The 19,211-nt window shown below is 32.3% G+C and overlaps 1 protein-coding gene and 1 long non-coding RNA gene across 10 annotated transcripts in view; both read left to right on the top strand.

The window, feature by feature from the left end:
* Window positions 1-902: 902 nt before the first annotated feature.
* Window positions 903-7,457, top strand: LOC148284793 (uncharacterized). 9 transcript variants are annotated; one of them, XR_015823782.1, is made up of 5 exons: window positions 903-1,604; window positions 3,214-3,334; window positions 4,340-4,938; window positions 5,147-5,267; window positions 6,257-6,525. It is a non-coding gene; the product is annotated as an uncharacterized LOC148284793 (long non-coding RNA). The 9 variants fall into 9 exon arrangements; XR_015823773.1 differs by adding an exon at window positions 7,255-7,457 and having other exon boundaries at window positions 3,214-5,267; window positions 6,257-6,437; XR_015823779.1 differs by having other exon boundaries at window positions 3,214-4,938.
* A 3,324-nt stretch (window positions 7,458-10,781) lies between these two features.
* AcCoAS (acetyl coenzyme A synthase) overlaps window positions 10,782-19,211 on the top strand; it is a 73,071-nt gene continuing 64,641 nt past the window's right edge. The window contains exon 1 of the mRNA XM_088234524.1: window positions 10,782-11,182. Coding sequence (XP_088090650.1) covers window positions 10,869-11,182 — 314 coding nt within the window. The 5' untranslated portion in view covers window positions 10,782-10,868. The remainder of the gene's footprint in view (window positions 11,183-19,211) is intronic.

The following is a 19,211-nucleotide window of genomic DNA, read 5'->3' on the forward strand; positions in this document are numbered from 1 at the left end:
CTTTTTTTTCTGGGGTGTCGGTATAAATAGCAGAATTTCGTTTCCTCTTACTAACAGCGGTTTTCCGTGGCCCTGCTTTGGGAAATGGACGAATTACTTCCGGACATTGAATAATGGGGATATTCTGGATCCCCGATGGTCCTGCAGCTTCACTCGTCTCAGGCACAAATGTTTGTAGTGCCCTTGTTGGATTAAGTGTATCTTCATTCAAATGTTGTTGCATATTATTGTCGTCGACTGCATTAATTTCCTGTAAAGGAAGCGGTCAATCTGTTACATACCCAGCCATAAACTCACTTTCAGGAAATATATCAGGGTTAAGAGGACAAATTCCCGAAATCCTGAATCCCGACGTGATGTTATTTGGATTAGTCGCAAGTGGCAATGCAACTCGAAAGATTCCAGGAATATCATAAATACACATAATTTTCCCTGGATCGTTCGTCATCCATGCATCACAGCCTGTATTGACATATTTTTTTAGCGGACAAAGGCTGAAGCTTGTGAGAACAATGCGGCGGAAAGGATAGAATAGTGACTCCGTTTTCTTTGCAGTGGTCCAATTCTTTAATCGACAAATGAGAATCATGGTTATCCAGTAACAGAAGGTTTGGGCGATCTTTTGAGCACTTCGTGAGTTTAACGAAGTGTTTAAGAAAAATTACGAAATTGTCCTCTTTCATCCACCCTGGAGGATTACTTGACCCAGCGCAACCTGGAGGTCCATCAGAGATAAAATAATCTCTAAAATGTACTCTGGGGAAAACAAAGAATGGTGGAACTGTATTCCCTGTTGCTTACACTGCTAATTCCATTGTCACTAGAGTACCTCTTTCTTGTGAAGTTATTCTTCCAACTTGTCTGTAACCTCTTCTGGCTACGACTTTATTCGGTTTCTGCAGTGGTATTCTGATCACTCTCGACACCCACGAGATGATCTCGACTTTCGGACGAGAATATAACGTGGTGTAATTTAGGGATTTTTATTTTTTGAACGCGGTTAAACTTGGTTTTCTATATGGCAATTCTGATGATTACATGTCAAATTACGTAAATGAATTCGAACACATAAAACCAAAAATAATGATTTTCAATAGAAACATTATTGTGACCTTAAGAATGACCCAAAATACTTAATTATGTTGAATTTACCAAACCTCAATCGTTATTTCTCGTTATTTAGACGGTTTTATAATTGACATTTCATAGTTCGATATCTAACCGCAAAAGCGTGAGTGTCGAAAATGAGAAAAAATACTCGTGCGCATGCGTCACTGACGAGATGAATATACCTATTACAAAATATAACGCTTTTGCTATCCTGATGAAAAATTATAACGTTTGCCATATGGGGTATTTATTTTTTCTACACGTCAAACTGTACTTTTTATATTGCAACAATGCAAAACATAAACAAACATACAGTGACAGTTCAACTACTTTTGTAAATGATAAGTATGCCCCGGATCTACATGTCCTTAGGGATTTTGTTTATTTTTATAGAACCTCTGTGAAATACCTACTGTACTCTATAGAAACTTGCATACGAACCACAGCGTCCCTAAATGTACATCTTGCGCGACAACAGGAATCATCATTTGAAGGTATGTTTATCTAATTCGGTATTTTAATCAAACTTATATATTGTGTACAGTTTAAACCTACCATACGAGTTTTTTCTCAAGTTGTTAATCATTATAATATTTATAAATTGTAAAAGGTTAAGAATAAGCTAGTGTTAGTAAAAGATAAACAAACCACCAAGCCGTTTTCCCGGGGACAGCCAGAGGATATACAACACACATGCGTTTGCAGTCATACAAAATCTCATGCATGTGTGCTGATTTTTCCAACTTTTGAAGTATTACCATATCCGCAGTGGTACTGCAATACCGCTACTGCGAACTGTTAGTTTTAATTGTTGATATTCGTAATGTAAATAATAATTATGTATGTAAATACTTATCGTTTCAGCGGTATTTTTGTTTGGTTAAAATTGCAAGTAATATATTAACAGCTTTTATGTTCCCCTTTATTTTTTTTTTGATAATTAGGCTTCCCGCCCACTAGGCAGCCAGGCTGCCGCAGTCAAAATTTTGCGCAGCCAGTTAAAGCAGCCAGCCTGACGGCCAGTCCAAATAAAATGGATGTGGAAGATGTTTTTGTTTACATTTCATCTCGTAAGAAACGCAATCCAAAAAGAAGATATTGAATTCATCCTTTACTTGAAAGGGTTCATTTCAAAATTATTTTATGGATCTTCTGTATCGAAAGTCATTGCAAATTCGTTTCATAAAATACCTCTGGCTGCTACAACAAGTGCGCGGAGACTGAAGCAGTCACATACATTTGCTTTGTCTCGTTCTGGCTGCAGGCAGCCAGTTGGCTGCCGTGCACGTCAAACGCGTTCTAATGGCTGCCGCAGCCAGGAATTCTTGGCTGCCTAGTGTGCGGTATCTAATAAGCCGTCATATGTAGTATTAGCTGCCGCAGCCAGGCTGCCTAGTGGGAGGGGAGCCTTACAAAGTATTGCCGTACCGCCCGTACCACTGATGAGATCCTTCTCAAACAATTTGTTGGGTTCGGTCATGCCATCTCTTTCTTGGTCTTCTTTGTTCATTAGTCTTCCTCATAATTAATATTTATTTTATTAGTGGTTTAGTGGTGGTATTTCAATTTTATTTATTCATATATATGTACATTACAAAATAGAACATCTTAATTTACACATATAGAAATAATGAAAATAAAAAGGTAAAATTAGGTATTTATAAAAATAACACAGGTATACATAATATCCAGAAAATAATATTTTAAAAAAGTAAGAGAATCTTGTAGTGACAAACTCCCTCAGAGACGTGAAAAATTACAAATGTTTATTAAGGAATAATGAAAGACAATTGGACATGCATACACATAAGATATTTAATTTTGCTAAACCCATCACCCTTTATAATATCTCACAGCATGTGTTATAAAAAGGATACAATATTATTAACGTTATTGTAATATAATATAATTTATGTTATGAATAGTGGTGTTTAAATATACCTTTGTACTAAAACAAATATTGTATCAATATTAATAATAATAGTAGTAAATAGTAAGCTCTATAAATGTCTAGACTTTTAATGATATTATCTTCTAAAAAAAATCTCATTCTCTTTTAGAACATCTGTAAATAATTTAACCTTTAGAAGTGTATTTTTTCAGATTATATTAAACCAGTAAAGCGGATCCTTCGAAGGGATGATATCGATTGGCTCTTTAAATTTATGCTGTAATGGAATATATGGATATTAAACTATAGGATATATTCGTCATCTGCTTGGAGGTGGGACACGTTGTTTATTAAGTAATTCAAGTTTTTTTGCACTCTTGAAAATTCTCATTTTAAATTGTAATTTACTAAAAAATGAATCAGTAGCAAGATTCGTCGCTACACCTTTATGACTGATATCTTTATTATAAAGATAAATCTAAATAAAAAAGGATACAATACTTCAGTTATTATTATATAAATTGTAATATATATATTTTTATAGTTAAGATACCAGTCTGGGTATTAAAGATGTTGTAAAAACAATGAAATATCACTACCTACACAGTTATTATACATTTGTATATTTAAATATCAATCATAAATTATTTCTATATTAAACTATTTATTAGATTTGCTTTAAATAATACCCAATTTGTTATTTTTTCAAATGTTTTTTTATTACCAAACAGATTAAGAGCCAAAGTACATAAGAATTTTTTTAAAATAAAGTAAGTACTATTAAAATATCTTGTATTAGTTTAAAATTCATATTATATTAAATATTTTCTCTACAGCTCACGTTGGCATGTCCTAACAAAAGGAAATTTGTCACCATATGGAAAATACAAAGTTATACCATTACATATGACACCGCTTATATCATTTTGAATATTTAGAATTAATCAGCTTACACATATTTGAATTGCAATATCATAATCACAATACCTACAGACAACTTTAAAAATATTACCTTTACTGCATAATAATTTGCTCTGAGAAATAAAACATATAAATCACAAAATATAGCCTTCAAAGTTTTCTTTTTAAAAGGTTTAACAATATGCAGAATAATTAAGGTGTTTGATTCTTGTGTGTACTGATGAACTTTTGTACAATATACAAAAATATGTATATTGGCAGGTTTATTGCAATACCTGATGAATAACTTCCAACTTACCTAAATAAGATATATTTTACTATTTTAAGTGCTTATTTTAGTATGTCATTTTGTACTAAATATAAATGTAATTAAAAATGTATTGTAAATTATATAATTTTTTGTTTTTTTATTTTTAGCAAAGAGGAAATATCAAAGGTTGCAATTTGGTGTCAATTTTTAACCGGTGTGCGGTATTTAATAAGCTGTTATATGTAGTATTAGCTGCCGCGGCCTGGCTGCCTAGTGGGCGGGGAGCCTTACGTAGTATTGCCGTACCGCCCGTACCACTGATGAGATCCTTCTCAAACAATTTGTTGGGTTCGGTCACGCCATGTCTTTCTTGGTCTTCTTTGTTCATTAGTCTTCCTCATAATGAATATTTATGTATTTATTTTATTAGTGGTGGTATTTCAATTTTATTTATTCATAAATATGTGCATTACAAAATAGAATATTTTAATTCACACATAAAAAATAATGAATATAAAAAGGTAAAATTAGGTATTTATAAATATAACACAGGTATACATAATATCCAGGAAATAATATGTTTAAAAAGTAAGAGAATCTTGTAACGACAAACTCCCTCAGAGACGTGAAAAATTACAAATGTTTATTAAGGAATAATGAAAGACAATTGGACATGCATACACAAAAGATATTTAATTTTGCTAAACCCATCACCCTTTATAATAGCTCACAGCATGTGTTATAAAAAGGATACAATATTATTAAGGTTATTGTAATATAATATAATTTATGTTATGAATAGTGGTGTTTAAATATACCTTTGTACTAAAACAAATATTATATCAATAATAATAATAGTAAAGAGTTAACTCTATAAATGTCTAGACTTTTAATAATATTATCTTCTAAAAAAAATCTCATTCTCTTTTAGAACATCTGTAAATAATTTAACCTTTAGAAGTGTATTTTTTCAGATTATATTAAACCAGTAAAGCGGATCCTTCAAAGGGATGATGTCGATTGGCTCTTTAAATTTATGCTGTAATGGAATATGTGGATATCAAACTATAGGATATATTCATCATCTGCTTGCAGGTGGGACACGTTTATTAAGTAATTCAAGTTTTTTTTGCACTCTTGAAAATTACATTTGTATATTTAAATGTCAATCATCATTTATTTCTATATTAAACTATTTATTAGATTTGCTTTAAATAATACCCAATTTGTTATTTTTTCAAATGTTTTTTACCACAAAACAGATTAATACCTGTATGCAGAGACAAACCTTAAGGTGAGGAGAGTACATTCTATTGTCTTCACCTGCGGGTTATTCTCTGCATTTGAAATTAGAATGTACTTTCCTCACCTTAAGTTTTGTGGGGAGAGTACATTCTATTGTCTTTACCTGCGGGTTATTCTCTGCATTTGAAATTAGAATGTACTTTCCTCACCTTAAGTTTTGTCTCTGCATACGGGTATAAGAGTCGAAGTACATTAGAATTTTTTTATAATAAAGTACTATTAAAATATCTTGTATTAGTTTAAAATTCATATTATATTAAATATTTTCTCTACAGCTTACGTTGGCATGTCCTAACAAAAGGAAATTTGTCACCATATGGAAAATACAAAGTTATACCATTACATATGACACCGCTTATATCATTTTGAATATTTAGAATTAATCAGCTTACACATATTTGAATTGCAATATCATAATCACAATACCTACAGACAACTTAAAAAATATTACCTTTACTGCATAATAATTTGCTCCGAGAAATAAAACATATAAATCACAAAATATAGCCTTCAAAGTTTTCTTCTTAAAAGGTTCAAATTGTTCAAATTATTGCGGAATAATTAAGGTGTTTGATTCTTGCGTGTACTGATGAACTTTTGTACAATATACAAAAATATGTATATTGGCAGGTTTATTGCAATACCTGATGAATAACTTCCAACTAACCTAAATAAGATATATTTTACTATTTTAAGTGCTTATTTTAGTATGTCATTTTGTAATAAATGTTATTAAAAATGTATTGTAAATTATATAATTTTTTGTTTTTTTATTTTAGCAAAGAGGAAATATCAAATGTTGCAATTTGGTGTCAATTTTTAGCACCTTTTCGATCATCTGAGAAAATGGGAGCAAATATGTGGCAGAGCAGAAAAGCGGACTACAGAAATGAGTCTACAACAACTACATTAACCACTCAAACCTTTTCTCACAAATGTAGAGCATTAGCTAAAATTCTAGTTAGTTTTTTGTAGTCCTTTTTTATTATTTTATACCTAAAGACTTTTACATATGAACTACAGTGCAATTACTGTTATTGAAAAAATATTTTGGTGTTTTAGTTTCCTTTTCACACGTAATTAAAATATAGTCATATCTCACACATAAATATTTAAACACATATTTCAAATATAAGGAACCTTAATGTGATCACTTTCATCGGAAGAAATAATGGCTTTGGCCAAGAATTGTATTTACTTTAGTTTTAGTTATTTAGTTTTACGAACATTTAAAATTGTATTTTCACACCCTCTCAACGCGTTTGCTTATCATGCAAGAGGTCTCAGGTTCAGTTCCTGACATGTTAGACATAAAATATTTATTTTAAAGGGTGATTTTACAGTACAATATTTCATAGTCCCTCGACTGGCACATAAAGTGTACGATTGATCATCTTTTCTTTAAGTAACAAAAATATCAAGATACGCTGCGATTGGTGTACCAATGCAGTGCCCTATGCAATTAGGTGCGGAATTTAAACGATGATGATGATTACCTACATTTATTTATTCTACGGTACAAAAATTCACTATATATTTATATATTTTTTTAAAAGAGATTTGTGTTCTTATGATTTACTTAAAAATTTAATTTTGAGGGCCATTTTCGACGAGTTGTAAATAACTCTCTATTAGAAAATAGGAATCAAGTTGGGATGGAGTGGGATTCGAACCACGAACCTTTGAGCCGTGAGTCTGTGACACTAGCCATAGGATCACAACCCGATTTAACTCAATTGATTAACAGTTTACATATTAATGTACTATTTTTTTTTAGGCTGTTGCCGTGTTATGCCATAAAAATTAGCATAGGAGAAAAAATCAAGTAAAATTAAAAAAACAATATTGAAGTCCAAAAAAAAAAGTGAAATACACATAAAAAATATAAAAAGTTACAAAAATTAAATTTAGTTGATTAAAAAAAGAGTTTTTTTTTTACTTCTTTATTAATTATTTGTGCATGTTGTGTTCACACTTAATTCATGAACAATTTCTAAACATAACAAATTGTGATTATTTTACCAATTTATTGTATTGTTCATTATTTGTAAGCCATAAAAAATAAAATAAAAACAATCTCAACTGTTAATATGCATATTCAACATAAACTTTTAATAAAAATAATACAGACTTTATGGATATGGTACCATAGTGAAAATAAATAAAACAATCTTATGAGTACGTGCAAATACTTGCGGACTGGCTGGATTTCCTCCCTAGGGATGAATAATTTAATAAAAATTTTTTTTTTGCAACAGAGAGGGAAAACATTTTTGAGAAGGGAATATGGAAGTATATGCATTTACAGAGCTTATGACCTGTCATTCATATCATCCGGCTGAACCAAATTCCCTACTAGGCAGCACCTAAAAAAACAATTTTCCAATTCTTATTTTATTTTATTTTTATTTTATTTTATTTAGAAAACATACAGTCATACAAAATAAGTACTAAAAACAACAATTTTTAACATAAAAAGACCAATTAAGTATACTTATACTTCTTCTTTTACCAGTTAGTTATTCAACAATGTTTTGAGAATTTTGCGGACTGGCTGGATTTCCTACCTAGGGAGTTATTCCAATCTAAATTTGTTGCTGGATGGATAAATCTCACCTGCATGATAAAGGTTTCAGCTCTTTTACTTCACAAAAGTCAACAGATGGAAGAGTTGAGGAAATGTGGGTGTTTAAACATAGGCAGAATGGTGAATGTTACAAAATAATTCAAGTGGCCGCTTAAACCAGCCAATGACAGGTCATAAGCCCTGTAAATGCCCATACTTCCATATTCCCTTCTCAAAAATGTTTTCCCTCTCTGTTGCAAAAAATTTAGAATAAGTTGATTAAATATATTATGCTCTATTATTCCTTTATGGCAACCAACAATGAACTCAAATTTTGGGAAACATAATATTGCATACCCTTTGTCCGTGTCCAAGCTGACAAAGGAAACAGTTCTGTTTGAGAAATGAAAGCAGAACCCTGGGCGAGCGTTTTCGGCTTTATGTCAACTCTTATGTAAATCCTGGAAAAGGAAATTGGGTAGAGATATGTCTGCCTCGTAAGGTAGTAGTCGGAGCGTTCGCCGACCGTGCTTGAGGTCTCAAGTTCGATTCCTGGCAGGATCAACAGAAAATTTTCTTTTTTTCACTTCAGGTGCTATTTCAGTCCCTGGAATAGCACCTGAAGTGTAAGATTGATCACCTTACCTTCATGTAACTGATGATGAAATATGCTGCATTTGATGCGCCACATGGTGAGGATAGGGAAATGATGAGATACCTTACACAACCTTAATGAAAATAATTAGTTACTTTATTTTTTGGTTTGACACCTTTTAGTAATTGAGAATGTCAGAAGAATAAGTATATTTCAACAATATGGGATCAAACAAACAGATCTTGCACAGGTTCATTTTGTACTCACACATTCAGAGATTGTGACATCAAATCTGAAAATAAGGATTTAAAATTTATATGCATTTTGATTTGATATTTAAACCTTACAGCTACAATTGTAATTTGAGCAAAAATTGTTCTTGCATGTAATTGTTCTTCCTTCCATTAACTGTGTATTTCATTTACCAGTTGTTGCAATTAAGCATTCATTTGACAGAGGTTCTGAGTGATATTCAATTAACTCATTAACATCTTCATTGTTGAAGTCCTATACTATATCATCTGTGATAGCTTCCAGAGTTTCTTCAAAATTCATAAAATCCATCGTTTGCGGGCATTATTGTTTACAGGAACCTTTCATTTTTTATTTCATCCCACAAGTATCCAATATTGCTTATTGCATTCCATATATTATAATTCTACTGAAATTGTCTTAATGTAGGCACACCTTCCTTGTCAGTTTCCTTAATGACCTGATTCATTATTTTCCTCATAACATATTATCTTAACATAGTTATCACTAGTTAACCGAGGGAGCACCTGCATGCAAGCGAATAATTTTAGCATTATTGATAAAAATCTGTAAAAAACATAATTTATTTAAATGCCTGAAATAGTGAATTACGCAAAAGTAGAAAGTGCAAAAGCCGACGGCCGACCGTATGTCTTAGGGAATACTAAACAATCAATCAATGCATCGTCTTGTCATTCAATTAGCTTCAATATGGCAATCTTTAGGAACCTTTATAGCATGATTAAGATGCATTAAATGTGTATCCCGAGTTCCCTTTGATAATGTATGTATATTTATAAATTAATAATTAATATAAATTAGAAACGAATTTAGTGTTGAAATATAATCAACACCGACTGACATACTCGAACTGTGCCAGATCTAGATCGAGGAAAAAAGACCTCAAATCGATCTGACTAATATTTTGACAATATATTACGTGTTTAAATTGATTAAATTTTATTAATTGCGATTACTTACCTGTATTAACTCCGTTATTTTTGACAAAGACTAAAAATGTCCCGACAAATTAAAAAAAACTTACGAACCTCCAATTTATGAGCACAAATGGATTTGTCGTAATTTGTATAATGGCGTCTTTTGAGTTTTTACAGATGACGCAATATATTTAATTGCCAATTTAGTAGCTCACAATAAAAAATAAACATACATTTTTAAAAACGAAACATCTCGCGGGTCGCATGTTTGACGTTTGCCAGATTTACAAGGTTAGTTTATTTGTATGCTGTGCGCATGCGTGGTTTTAACGATACCTATTACGAGATTCGTTCAGGGCTGGTATTCCGAACGCGTTTTCAGCGCGCTATAATGCGTATTTAGTACGTAAAAACGCGCTATACCGCGCTATAATTTCGTTTGGAATACCAGCCCAGGATACCAAAATGATTTTAACATGGTAGAGGCCCACGAGAGTGGTTCAGAATACCACCCCTGGGCCGCGATTATGAACGGCTATCTTTATCGGTATATACTGAGACGGTATAAGCTAAAATCGATATTTATGTAAGAAAGTGTGTATATTTGTATGAAAATTCAAAGTATCTTTGTCGGTAACCGGTCATTTAACATGTTAATACAGAAAAATTGTAAAAATATTTTATTTTTCATAGAGAAAACTTAGTTTTACTTTGTAGATAATATTGAAGATAAACTTTAACTTCCCATCAGAATACGTACCCTGGAGATACCAACTGAGGCATTATTATTCAACATGTATTTGACGATTTGAAATCGACATTATTTGACTCAACTTCGGTTGAGAATTTTCAGTTGGTAGACGTATATTTATTTCCCCGCAAAGGTGGTTGCCTTGTTCATTTCCACGTATTTCAAGTCCTACCGACGAATACGAGATTCGCGCGCCGTATTTCATTTTCATTCCGCTTGTCGCATTCGCCGCGTGAGCACGTCGCGTGGCTTTCCGTTCATTTCGGTACGTTTTCCGTTGGCTTTCGACATGCCGTCCGACGTAGGGTATGTTTTCAAACCAGACCCTTTGGTAACTAAAAGTTCGTACATAACGTCCATGAAGCAGTACGAGGATATGCACCAGAAAAGCATGCAGGACCCTGAAGGTTTTTGGGGGGAGATTGCGGACCAGTTTCACTGGGAAAAGCCGATGGAAGCTGGGAAAATTTGTTCCTATAATTTCGACATCTCAAAAGGACCTGTTTTTGTAAATTGGATGAAAGGTTCCAAAACCAACATTTGCTACAACGTCCTGGACAGGAACATTAGGGATGGTAACGGAAATAAAGTAGCCTTTTACTGGTAAGTCAAAACTTCATTTTTAAACTTCCTGTTTTAATTTTTTCGTTTCGGTTTTTAAAACGGATTTAATGAATAAAAACTCTTTTAAATTGGGGCGTATTTATAAGATTTCTGGGGCGCGTTAAGTTGTGTAAAATCATTCAATACATTTGACTGAGGCAATGATGTTTTTGTTTAACTGCTGTGTTTTGTTTTTTGGCACTAAAATACACTTCCCTTACTCTAATCAATACAAGATTATAGGTCATGGATGCAGAGGGAAAGAGAAAGAATACTTCTGCCCACCTACAACTTTACTGTATATTGATCCAATCCCGAGATGGTTTTAGGAAATACTCCAAGTTTTCACAAATCACGAGATTTCAAAATGTACATTTATCACGCGAAACGTTCCACTAAATTAATATTACACAGTAGATACTCTTTTTGGCAAATCGCGTTTAAACTATCGTTCGTTTATAACGTTGTAAACATTCATTTATGAAAAATGTGCATGCCTAGCTTTTTTTATATCTTTTCCATGAATATACATAGTTTGTACATGCACTTTAATTTCCGTTCGCTCGTGATCTATTTTCGGGAGTTATTGTAATAATCGGGCGGTCCCGCGGTGCAATGGTTGAGACGCTTGCCTCGCGCACGGAGTGTTCCGGGTTCGATTCTCGGGGAGATAAAAAAAACTCGATACTGGGTGTTCTGTGCGGTAATTCACCACTGTGGTTGGGGCATGTTGTGCAAAAAAAACAAATTAGGTTTGTCAAATCTGAAACGTAAAAAATAAAAAAGTTGAACTTGAAAAACCTAAGTTATTCGAAAGCAAATTTGTTGTAACAAAGAGAAAGCATTTTTGAGGAGGGAATGTGGAAGTCTAGGCGTTTACAGGGCTTATGACCTGTCATTGGCCGGTTTAAGTGGCCACTTTACACATTGTGTAACACAAACCATTATGTCTATGTTTAAACTTCTACACATGGTAGTGAAATATTGGCGTTTTAACAACCTTCAAAATCGATATTTCGTGTCCTGCCGGGAATCGAACCCAGAACCTCAAGAATGATAAGCTAACTCGCAAACCGCTACGCAACGAGGCGGACTTATCTCCACTTGATATCCTCATTCTGGGCTTTAACCTGAAAGCAGCAATACAAAAAACTCATTATCATCATATCTCTGTCCGCGCCCGATAGTGCACTGCATTAGTCCATTAAATGCAGCGTACATTTATCACATGTTATCTGAAGGAACATGAAATATTGCAATGTAGAACCACCTTTTAAATCAATATTTTATATCAACCATCCCAGGAATCGAACCCGGGACCTCAAGCGTGTTAGGCGAACGCATCACCCACTACACAACGAGACGGACTCATCTCCGCTCGATTTCTTTATTCAGAATTTTTACCCGAGAGCAGCCATACAAAAATAAAACCTGTATTATAATCCAATAAAAATATTATCACTAGCAGGCTACAGGCCCCTGTTGCCGACTGTTACATGCTCGAAAATTCGGCGCTCCGGGCTTCGTTTTATCGGCCCTACGAGCCTCAGTTGATCGGCCCTTCGGGCCTCGGTTGATTTATTGGTAAATATTATTGTTATACACGAATAGAGAGATTATTATTATTATTTTATATCTCTCCGCTGCGTACACCCGACCGGATGCACGTACAAAAATGGCCAATAAGTAAAAAGGTCAACACATCTTTTAAATTTTTCAATTCACATTTTCAACATTTTAGCTTAAACCTTTATTTCACTATCCTTTCTCTGAGTTTGAGGTAACGGGGGGCAAATGCGCATGCTTGAAAGAGACACGAATCACCAAATAAAAAAATCCTGGAAGAAATCATACAAAAAATGGACCTATTGCATTATTCGTGTGAAGCAAAGCGTCATGTTCTAACTCCATTAAACTTCTGTCTCGTGCCAGGCAGCTGGAGGGCAAAATAAATGCACTAAATTAACATAAAATCAAAAGAATGCTTTACAAATATTTCAACAAAGAAACATAAAGCTTTAAGAATATGAGGAAGTCTAGACACACAGGACCTGTCATTGGCTGGTTAAACTGATAAATGTATGCACTACATAACATTCATAATATGTTTGAACACAATTATTTTGTTATTTATTATGAAGTAAAAAAGCTGAAACTGAAACACTTAGTTGACAACGCCTGAAAAATGTTAATTATATGTCCGGGTGGATGGAGAATACATGTCTGTTTGTAAAATAGAACTAGAATCCTGGAGTTGTGTTTTCGACTCTATGACTTCTCTCAGGTAAAAATCCTTAAAAAAGACATTGCGCGGAGATTTGTCCGCCTCGTGGTTGTCGTGTTCGCCTTGTTCGAGGCTCCGGGTTCTCTTGGCAAGGTCGACACAAAATATAAGTTTAAGAGGCGGATTACATCAGCCCTTAGGACTTTTCATACCATGGTAATAATTCACATGTCACGATAAAATAACATACTATAGGGTATTTACTGTATATAATTTATGTCGGTGTCATGATTCAATGGTCCACGCGTTTGCCTACCACGCAAGAGGTCTCAGATTCGATTCTCGACATGGTTAATATGAAATATTTATTTAAAAATGTGTTTTCACACTAGAATATTTTATAGTCCCTGGACTGGTACCTGAAGCGTAAAACTGATCTGACTGATAAAAACTATCACGATACGCTGCGATTGGTGTACCAATGCAGTGCCCTATGCACCATTAGGTGCGGAAAGGGAACGATAATGAATTATGTATTTGCTTTTAAGTATAATATCCACTTGATTTCTTTTTGCAGAAATTTTACCTAAAATTAGTCGCTGAATAATTTTTTTATAAATATAAAATAATATAATCAATGTCAAGCCACCCTACTTTTACCGTGCCGTGTGGATTCGTACGATGGGTAAATGAGGGATTTTATCTTGTATCCATATTTTGAATCTCCTGTGCGTTAATAATATCAAATATCCTTCTTTCGTGAGAGAATACGTGGTGTTTCAGAAATTTTATCGATAGGTATTTATTTAAGTTTTTCCGTCACTCTTCTGCGAGAGACGCATCTGCATGCCTCCCCGATATTGAGTGAAAAATACAAGTGCACGTTGGACTGATTATGCCAAACTAAAATCGAACTGAACAAAAACTGAACCAATTAGATTTTTTTTTAAAAAGAAAATCGTATCATCATAGAATTACGAATAGTCCAGAAACCGCATACGCACATCAAACAGAAGGCGACTCAACTACTCATAAATGAGTAGGTTTACGTTTTGACTCATTAGTTTCTTTGTAGACGTCGCTCAGTACGCAACTCCTGATTCGAATTTAACCATGCCGTGTTGTGTCCTTTTAAAGTGGAGAAATATTGCTAGGATCTTAAAGAAACAGGATGCAATCACATTTCATGTGTAATTATCAAATAAATGTGATTGTCACAAATGCATTTCGTAAAAATTGAATTATTTTTCCATCTCTCAGATTGTCGAACTAACAAAATGGAATTTTCGTTAGTGTTGCCTGGGTAAAAAAAATGTGACCCTACTTTACTCATATAATAAAAAAAATAATGAAAATTGAACCTCTGATTAAACAACGCCGTAGTGGACATTTGGCCGACATTATCTTTAAAACATAAAATATTATTTAACAAGATATAAAAATATCCGTTTTATGTCAAATAAAATTTGTTTTATATTTTAAATTCAAAGTTCATTAATTCAATTACTCCTATTAAATGACCCTTTACTTATCTACTCTGTTGTGTCAATCAATGTTTCCGGGTGCACAATAAAATTTTAGAAAAATTAACTAATTGTTTTTTTTTACCTTACATTTGTGTTATGGTTATATTCTTCACGTTCTGACAATATTATTCGGTGACTTCAGGTATGCGCGCGGCGAAAGTGTGTCTAATTGGGGAACTTATTGGACACAGTCCGATGTATTCAAATATGATTCTACGCTTCTTATGGACTATTTTTAATTCTATGCGTATCAGAATGAAATTTTCTGTGTCGGTACTTTTTCAGTTTTAAAAAAATATTTGTCATATTTGTTAGCCCTAATCCAAAACGAAATAAAAAAGAACACAAAAACCAAGGTGAGAAACTTCACAACGTCAATAAAGGAGGGTTGGCTAACTAAAAACATATTTCAAAAAATAAAAATCAAGTTTATAAAAAAATATTTAAAGAAAGAAATAACAGTCAACTTGTAACCGAACTAAAAGATATTCAAAAAGATTTAAGCAATGAAATCAGAAAATCAAAAAAACAATATTACCAGAATTATATAAAATCAGCAGAAGGCAGCAGCAATAAACTTTGGAAAATAATAAAAAATATCAAGTCTGGATAAAAATTACAGTCAGCTAATATAAAAGAAATAAACATAAAAGATGGGATTCCCACAAATGATGAAGAAGAAATATTAAATATTATCAATGAATAATACTCTAATGTTACCTTGCAAGTAAATTAGATGGACCATGTCTAAACATATCAGAAAAACGAAGAAGAAAAATAAATAGTACCTTTTTTCTTAGACCAACAACGACAAAAGAAGTGTGTAAAATAATTGACAATCTTTAAAAAAATGCATCGCCAGGATATGATAAAATCAAACCTTCACTCAAAGATATTTTAAGCCCGGTCATATCAAAATTAATTAACATGCGTATAAAGTTAGGAATCTACCCGGAAGAATTAAAGACTGCAAGAATAACTCCTATATTTAAAGGTGGAGATCGAACGGAACCGAATAACTATAGACCTTTATATAGCAAATTTAACTGTATTTAATAAAATCTTTGAAAAATATATTCATAAACGATTAATGGGACATATAAAAAATCTCAATATAATATGCTTAAACCAACATAGTTTTCAAGAAAAAAAAGGAACTGGAACCGCTCTAGTAAATTTAATTAATTATATTCAAACAAATATGGATGCTAAAATTCTAACCACAGAAGTAATATTAGATTTTAAAAAATCTTTTGATTGAGAGTAAAATCTCAAGAATGCAAACTATTAAAATCATACTTAACAAATCGGAAGCAGTATACCTTTGTAAATGAAAAAACAAGTAAAATACAAACAGTAAATTTTGGAGTCCCACAAGGATCTATTTTGGGTCCACTATTATATATTTTATATATTAATGACTTATCACTGTATAATTTTAAAGGGAAAATTATTATGTATGCCGACGACTTTGGACTATTCTATAAAAATCAAACAGACGTATTAACAAACAATGACATAAACGAAGACCTTACTATGCTGACTAAATGGACAAACACAAACTTACTTACACTTAATGAAAAAAAATGCAATATTATCCATTTTGAATCTAGAAAAAAATGTCACAAAGTAGATGCTTACGTAAATAATGAACGACTAACTGAAATTGAACATGTTAAATACTTAGGACTAACAATAGACAGACAATTGACATGGACAATTCATATCAACAATTTAATTAGCAAAGTGGCGACTTTATCGAGTCTATTTTTTTAAATCAAAAACTATGTTCCAATAAAGGGAAAAAAAATGTATGAAGCCTATGTAAAAACTAAAATATGTTATATGCAACTACTATGGGGAACAGGAAATCAAAATGACATAAACAGACTACAAAGACAGCAAAATAAAATATTAAAGTTAGTATATGACCTTCCCTATCTAACAGCAACTAAAGAACCTTTTGAACAAACTAAACAATTGTAACTGAACTCTTTAAACTAGAATCTTTAAAATTTATTCATAAATTAGCCACTGATGTAATTGTAGACGGAAGAATTAAAACTTGAAAAAAACTGTAGTAAACATGAACACAATACGAGAATATCAGAAAAATATCATATACAATCTTTTAAAACGAGAAAAGAACAATCGAGACTAATAAACCATGGACTGAAATTATACAATAAACTACCAGACAAAACTAAACAAAAGACTCAGACAACCTTTACAAAAGATGTTAAAAATATTATTATTAACAGTAGAATGTGAATTTTAAAAGTGAAAATATTTTGTTAAATGTATGTAACCCGTAAGGGTTTATCAATGAAATTTAAATTTTTTTAAAAAATCCCGGTGAGAACACAAAAATTAAAATGTGATTTTTCTCAAGCCTGGGTGTTCTGTGATGTAATTCACCACTATAATTGGGCCTACTGGCCTGTTGTGGTGCAAAAAAATCAAATGAAATATTGTGTGCTAAAAATCACTGCGCTAGCGGCAAAACCCTTTATAAAAATACGGAAATACGTCTGTATAAAGAAAAGTTAGACCGCGTTTCCTCTTTTTCAACGTAAAAAATATGAATAAATCTTATACTAAATGTTATTAAATATTTGTATAAAACCACTTACCGACTTTTCTATATCTACCGGTTTCGAGACGTACCCGTCTCTTCGTCAGGACACCAAACAAACCAACATGCTATCCAACATGCAAAACCTAGACATAGAAAAGTCGGTAAGTGGTTTTATACAAATATTTAATAACATTTAGTAAAATGTTTGACCACAAAGTTAATGCTTTAAATATTAATAAAAATAATTATTTGATTAAGATTCTCGCCTCGCACACGGAGGGTCCTTGGTTCAATTGAGATCACAGTGAGTGACAAAAAAATAATGTGATTTTTCTCAAACCTTGTTGCTCGGTACTGAAATTCACAACTTTTGACCCCACAATAATTATTGTTCAAAAACCTGAGTAAGAACTTGCACAAGATCTTGTACCATTTTATATCCAAATCAAAACGGCCTTCAGTACAGGTAAACGTCGTTTGGTGCTGGTTCGATTTACGCCGATTTACAATTACGCCGGTTGGTCCAGCGTGGGATTCCGGGTGTAGCGGCCTCCGTGGTGTAGTGGTCAAGACGCTTGACTCACGCACGGAAGGTTCCGGGTTCGATTCGCGGTGAGAACACAAAAAATTAAAATGTGATTTTTCTCAAGCCTGGGTGCTCTGTGATGTAATTCACCACTGTAATTAGACCTCCTGGCCTGTTGTGGTGCAAAAAAAAATAAAAATATTTAAGAATATTTTAAAATTCCCCGGTTCGCCGACACCAGACGACAGTTGGTGCCGCGATTCTAAAAGCAGTCACTTTTACACGTTGTTTTCTTTTAATACCGTGTACTTGAGCAGCCTATTGTATGTGTGAAATTGTTTCCGAGTTAGTTTTCATTTTGTTTTTTAAAAAAATAAAAATGTATGTTCATATTTTTTATTTCATTTTTATTAAAATTAAGAGAATATTGAAATATTTGTAGTTTTATGATTCTGCAAGAAAGAAAGCAAATAAAGTTGGATGCTTTTTTCAAAAAAGTGTGGAAATTTAATTTAGCATCGACGAACTGGTGAGTTATAAAAAAGTTATTGCCATAAAAAAAATCTTTATTTATTTCAAGATATTATTATTTATTTTGTAAACTAATTTAAACTGTATTTATATAATACATGTATAATTTATTTTGAATTTTCATTGGATAAAAATAAATAAACAGGTTAGATTATTCTTAGAATTTTGACACGGAACCTAACCTTATATTTTTTATTTTTTTTACAATATACATAAGAGTAAAACAGAGTATTAAAAAATAAAGGATAAATACATACCAATGAATTACATATTAATAGTAAAAATAGTGAACAAAAATATCCCACAAAGGCATAGCCTGTTCGTGGGTATATAAGAAAGAGAAAATAAAATATTCTGTAAAAGATTATTTGGTATTTTTTTTGTAATTTAAAAAGGAAATAAAAAATATATAAAAACATAAAAATATTCCTAACTATAATATCTTCTATTATATTTGTGTTCATTTTACGCCGGTGTATCTTAAAACGCAACCCCGGCGTAAAACGACGTTTGCCTGTACTTTTTTTTTCGTTATTTTTAGCCACTTTAAAAAATATTTTTTTTGGACTTCAAAGGTCTTCCTTTGTAAATTTCACAATTTTTAAAAATTGTATTTAAAAGGAGGTTAGAAATTACATTATAGT

The sequence above is a fragment of the Micrasema longulum genome, unplaced genomic scaffold (assembly GCF_059751315.1).
Source record: "Micrasema longulum isolate JH-2025_06_02 unplaced genomic scaffold, ASM5975131v1 h1tg000087l, whole genome shotgun sequence".
Lineage (NCBI taxonomy): Eukaryota > Metazoa > Arthropoda > Insecta > Trichoptera > Brachycentridae > Micrasema > Micrasema longulum.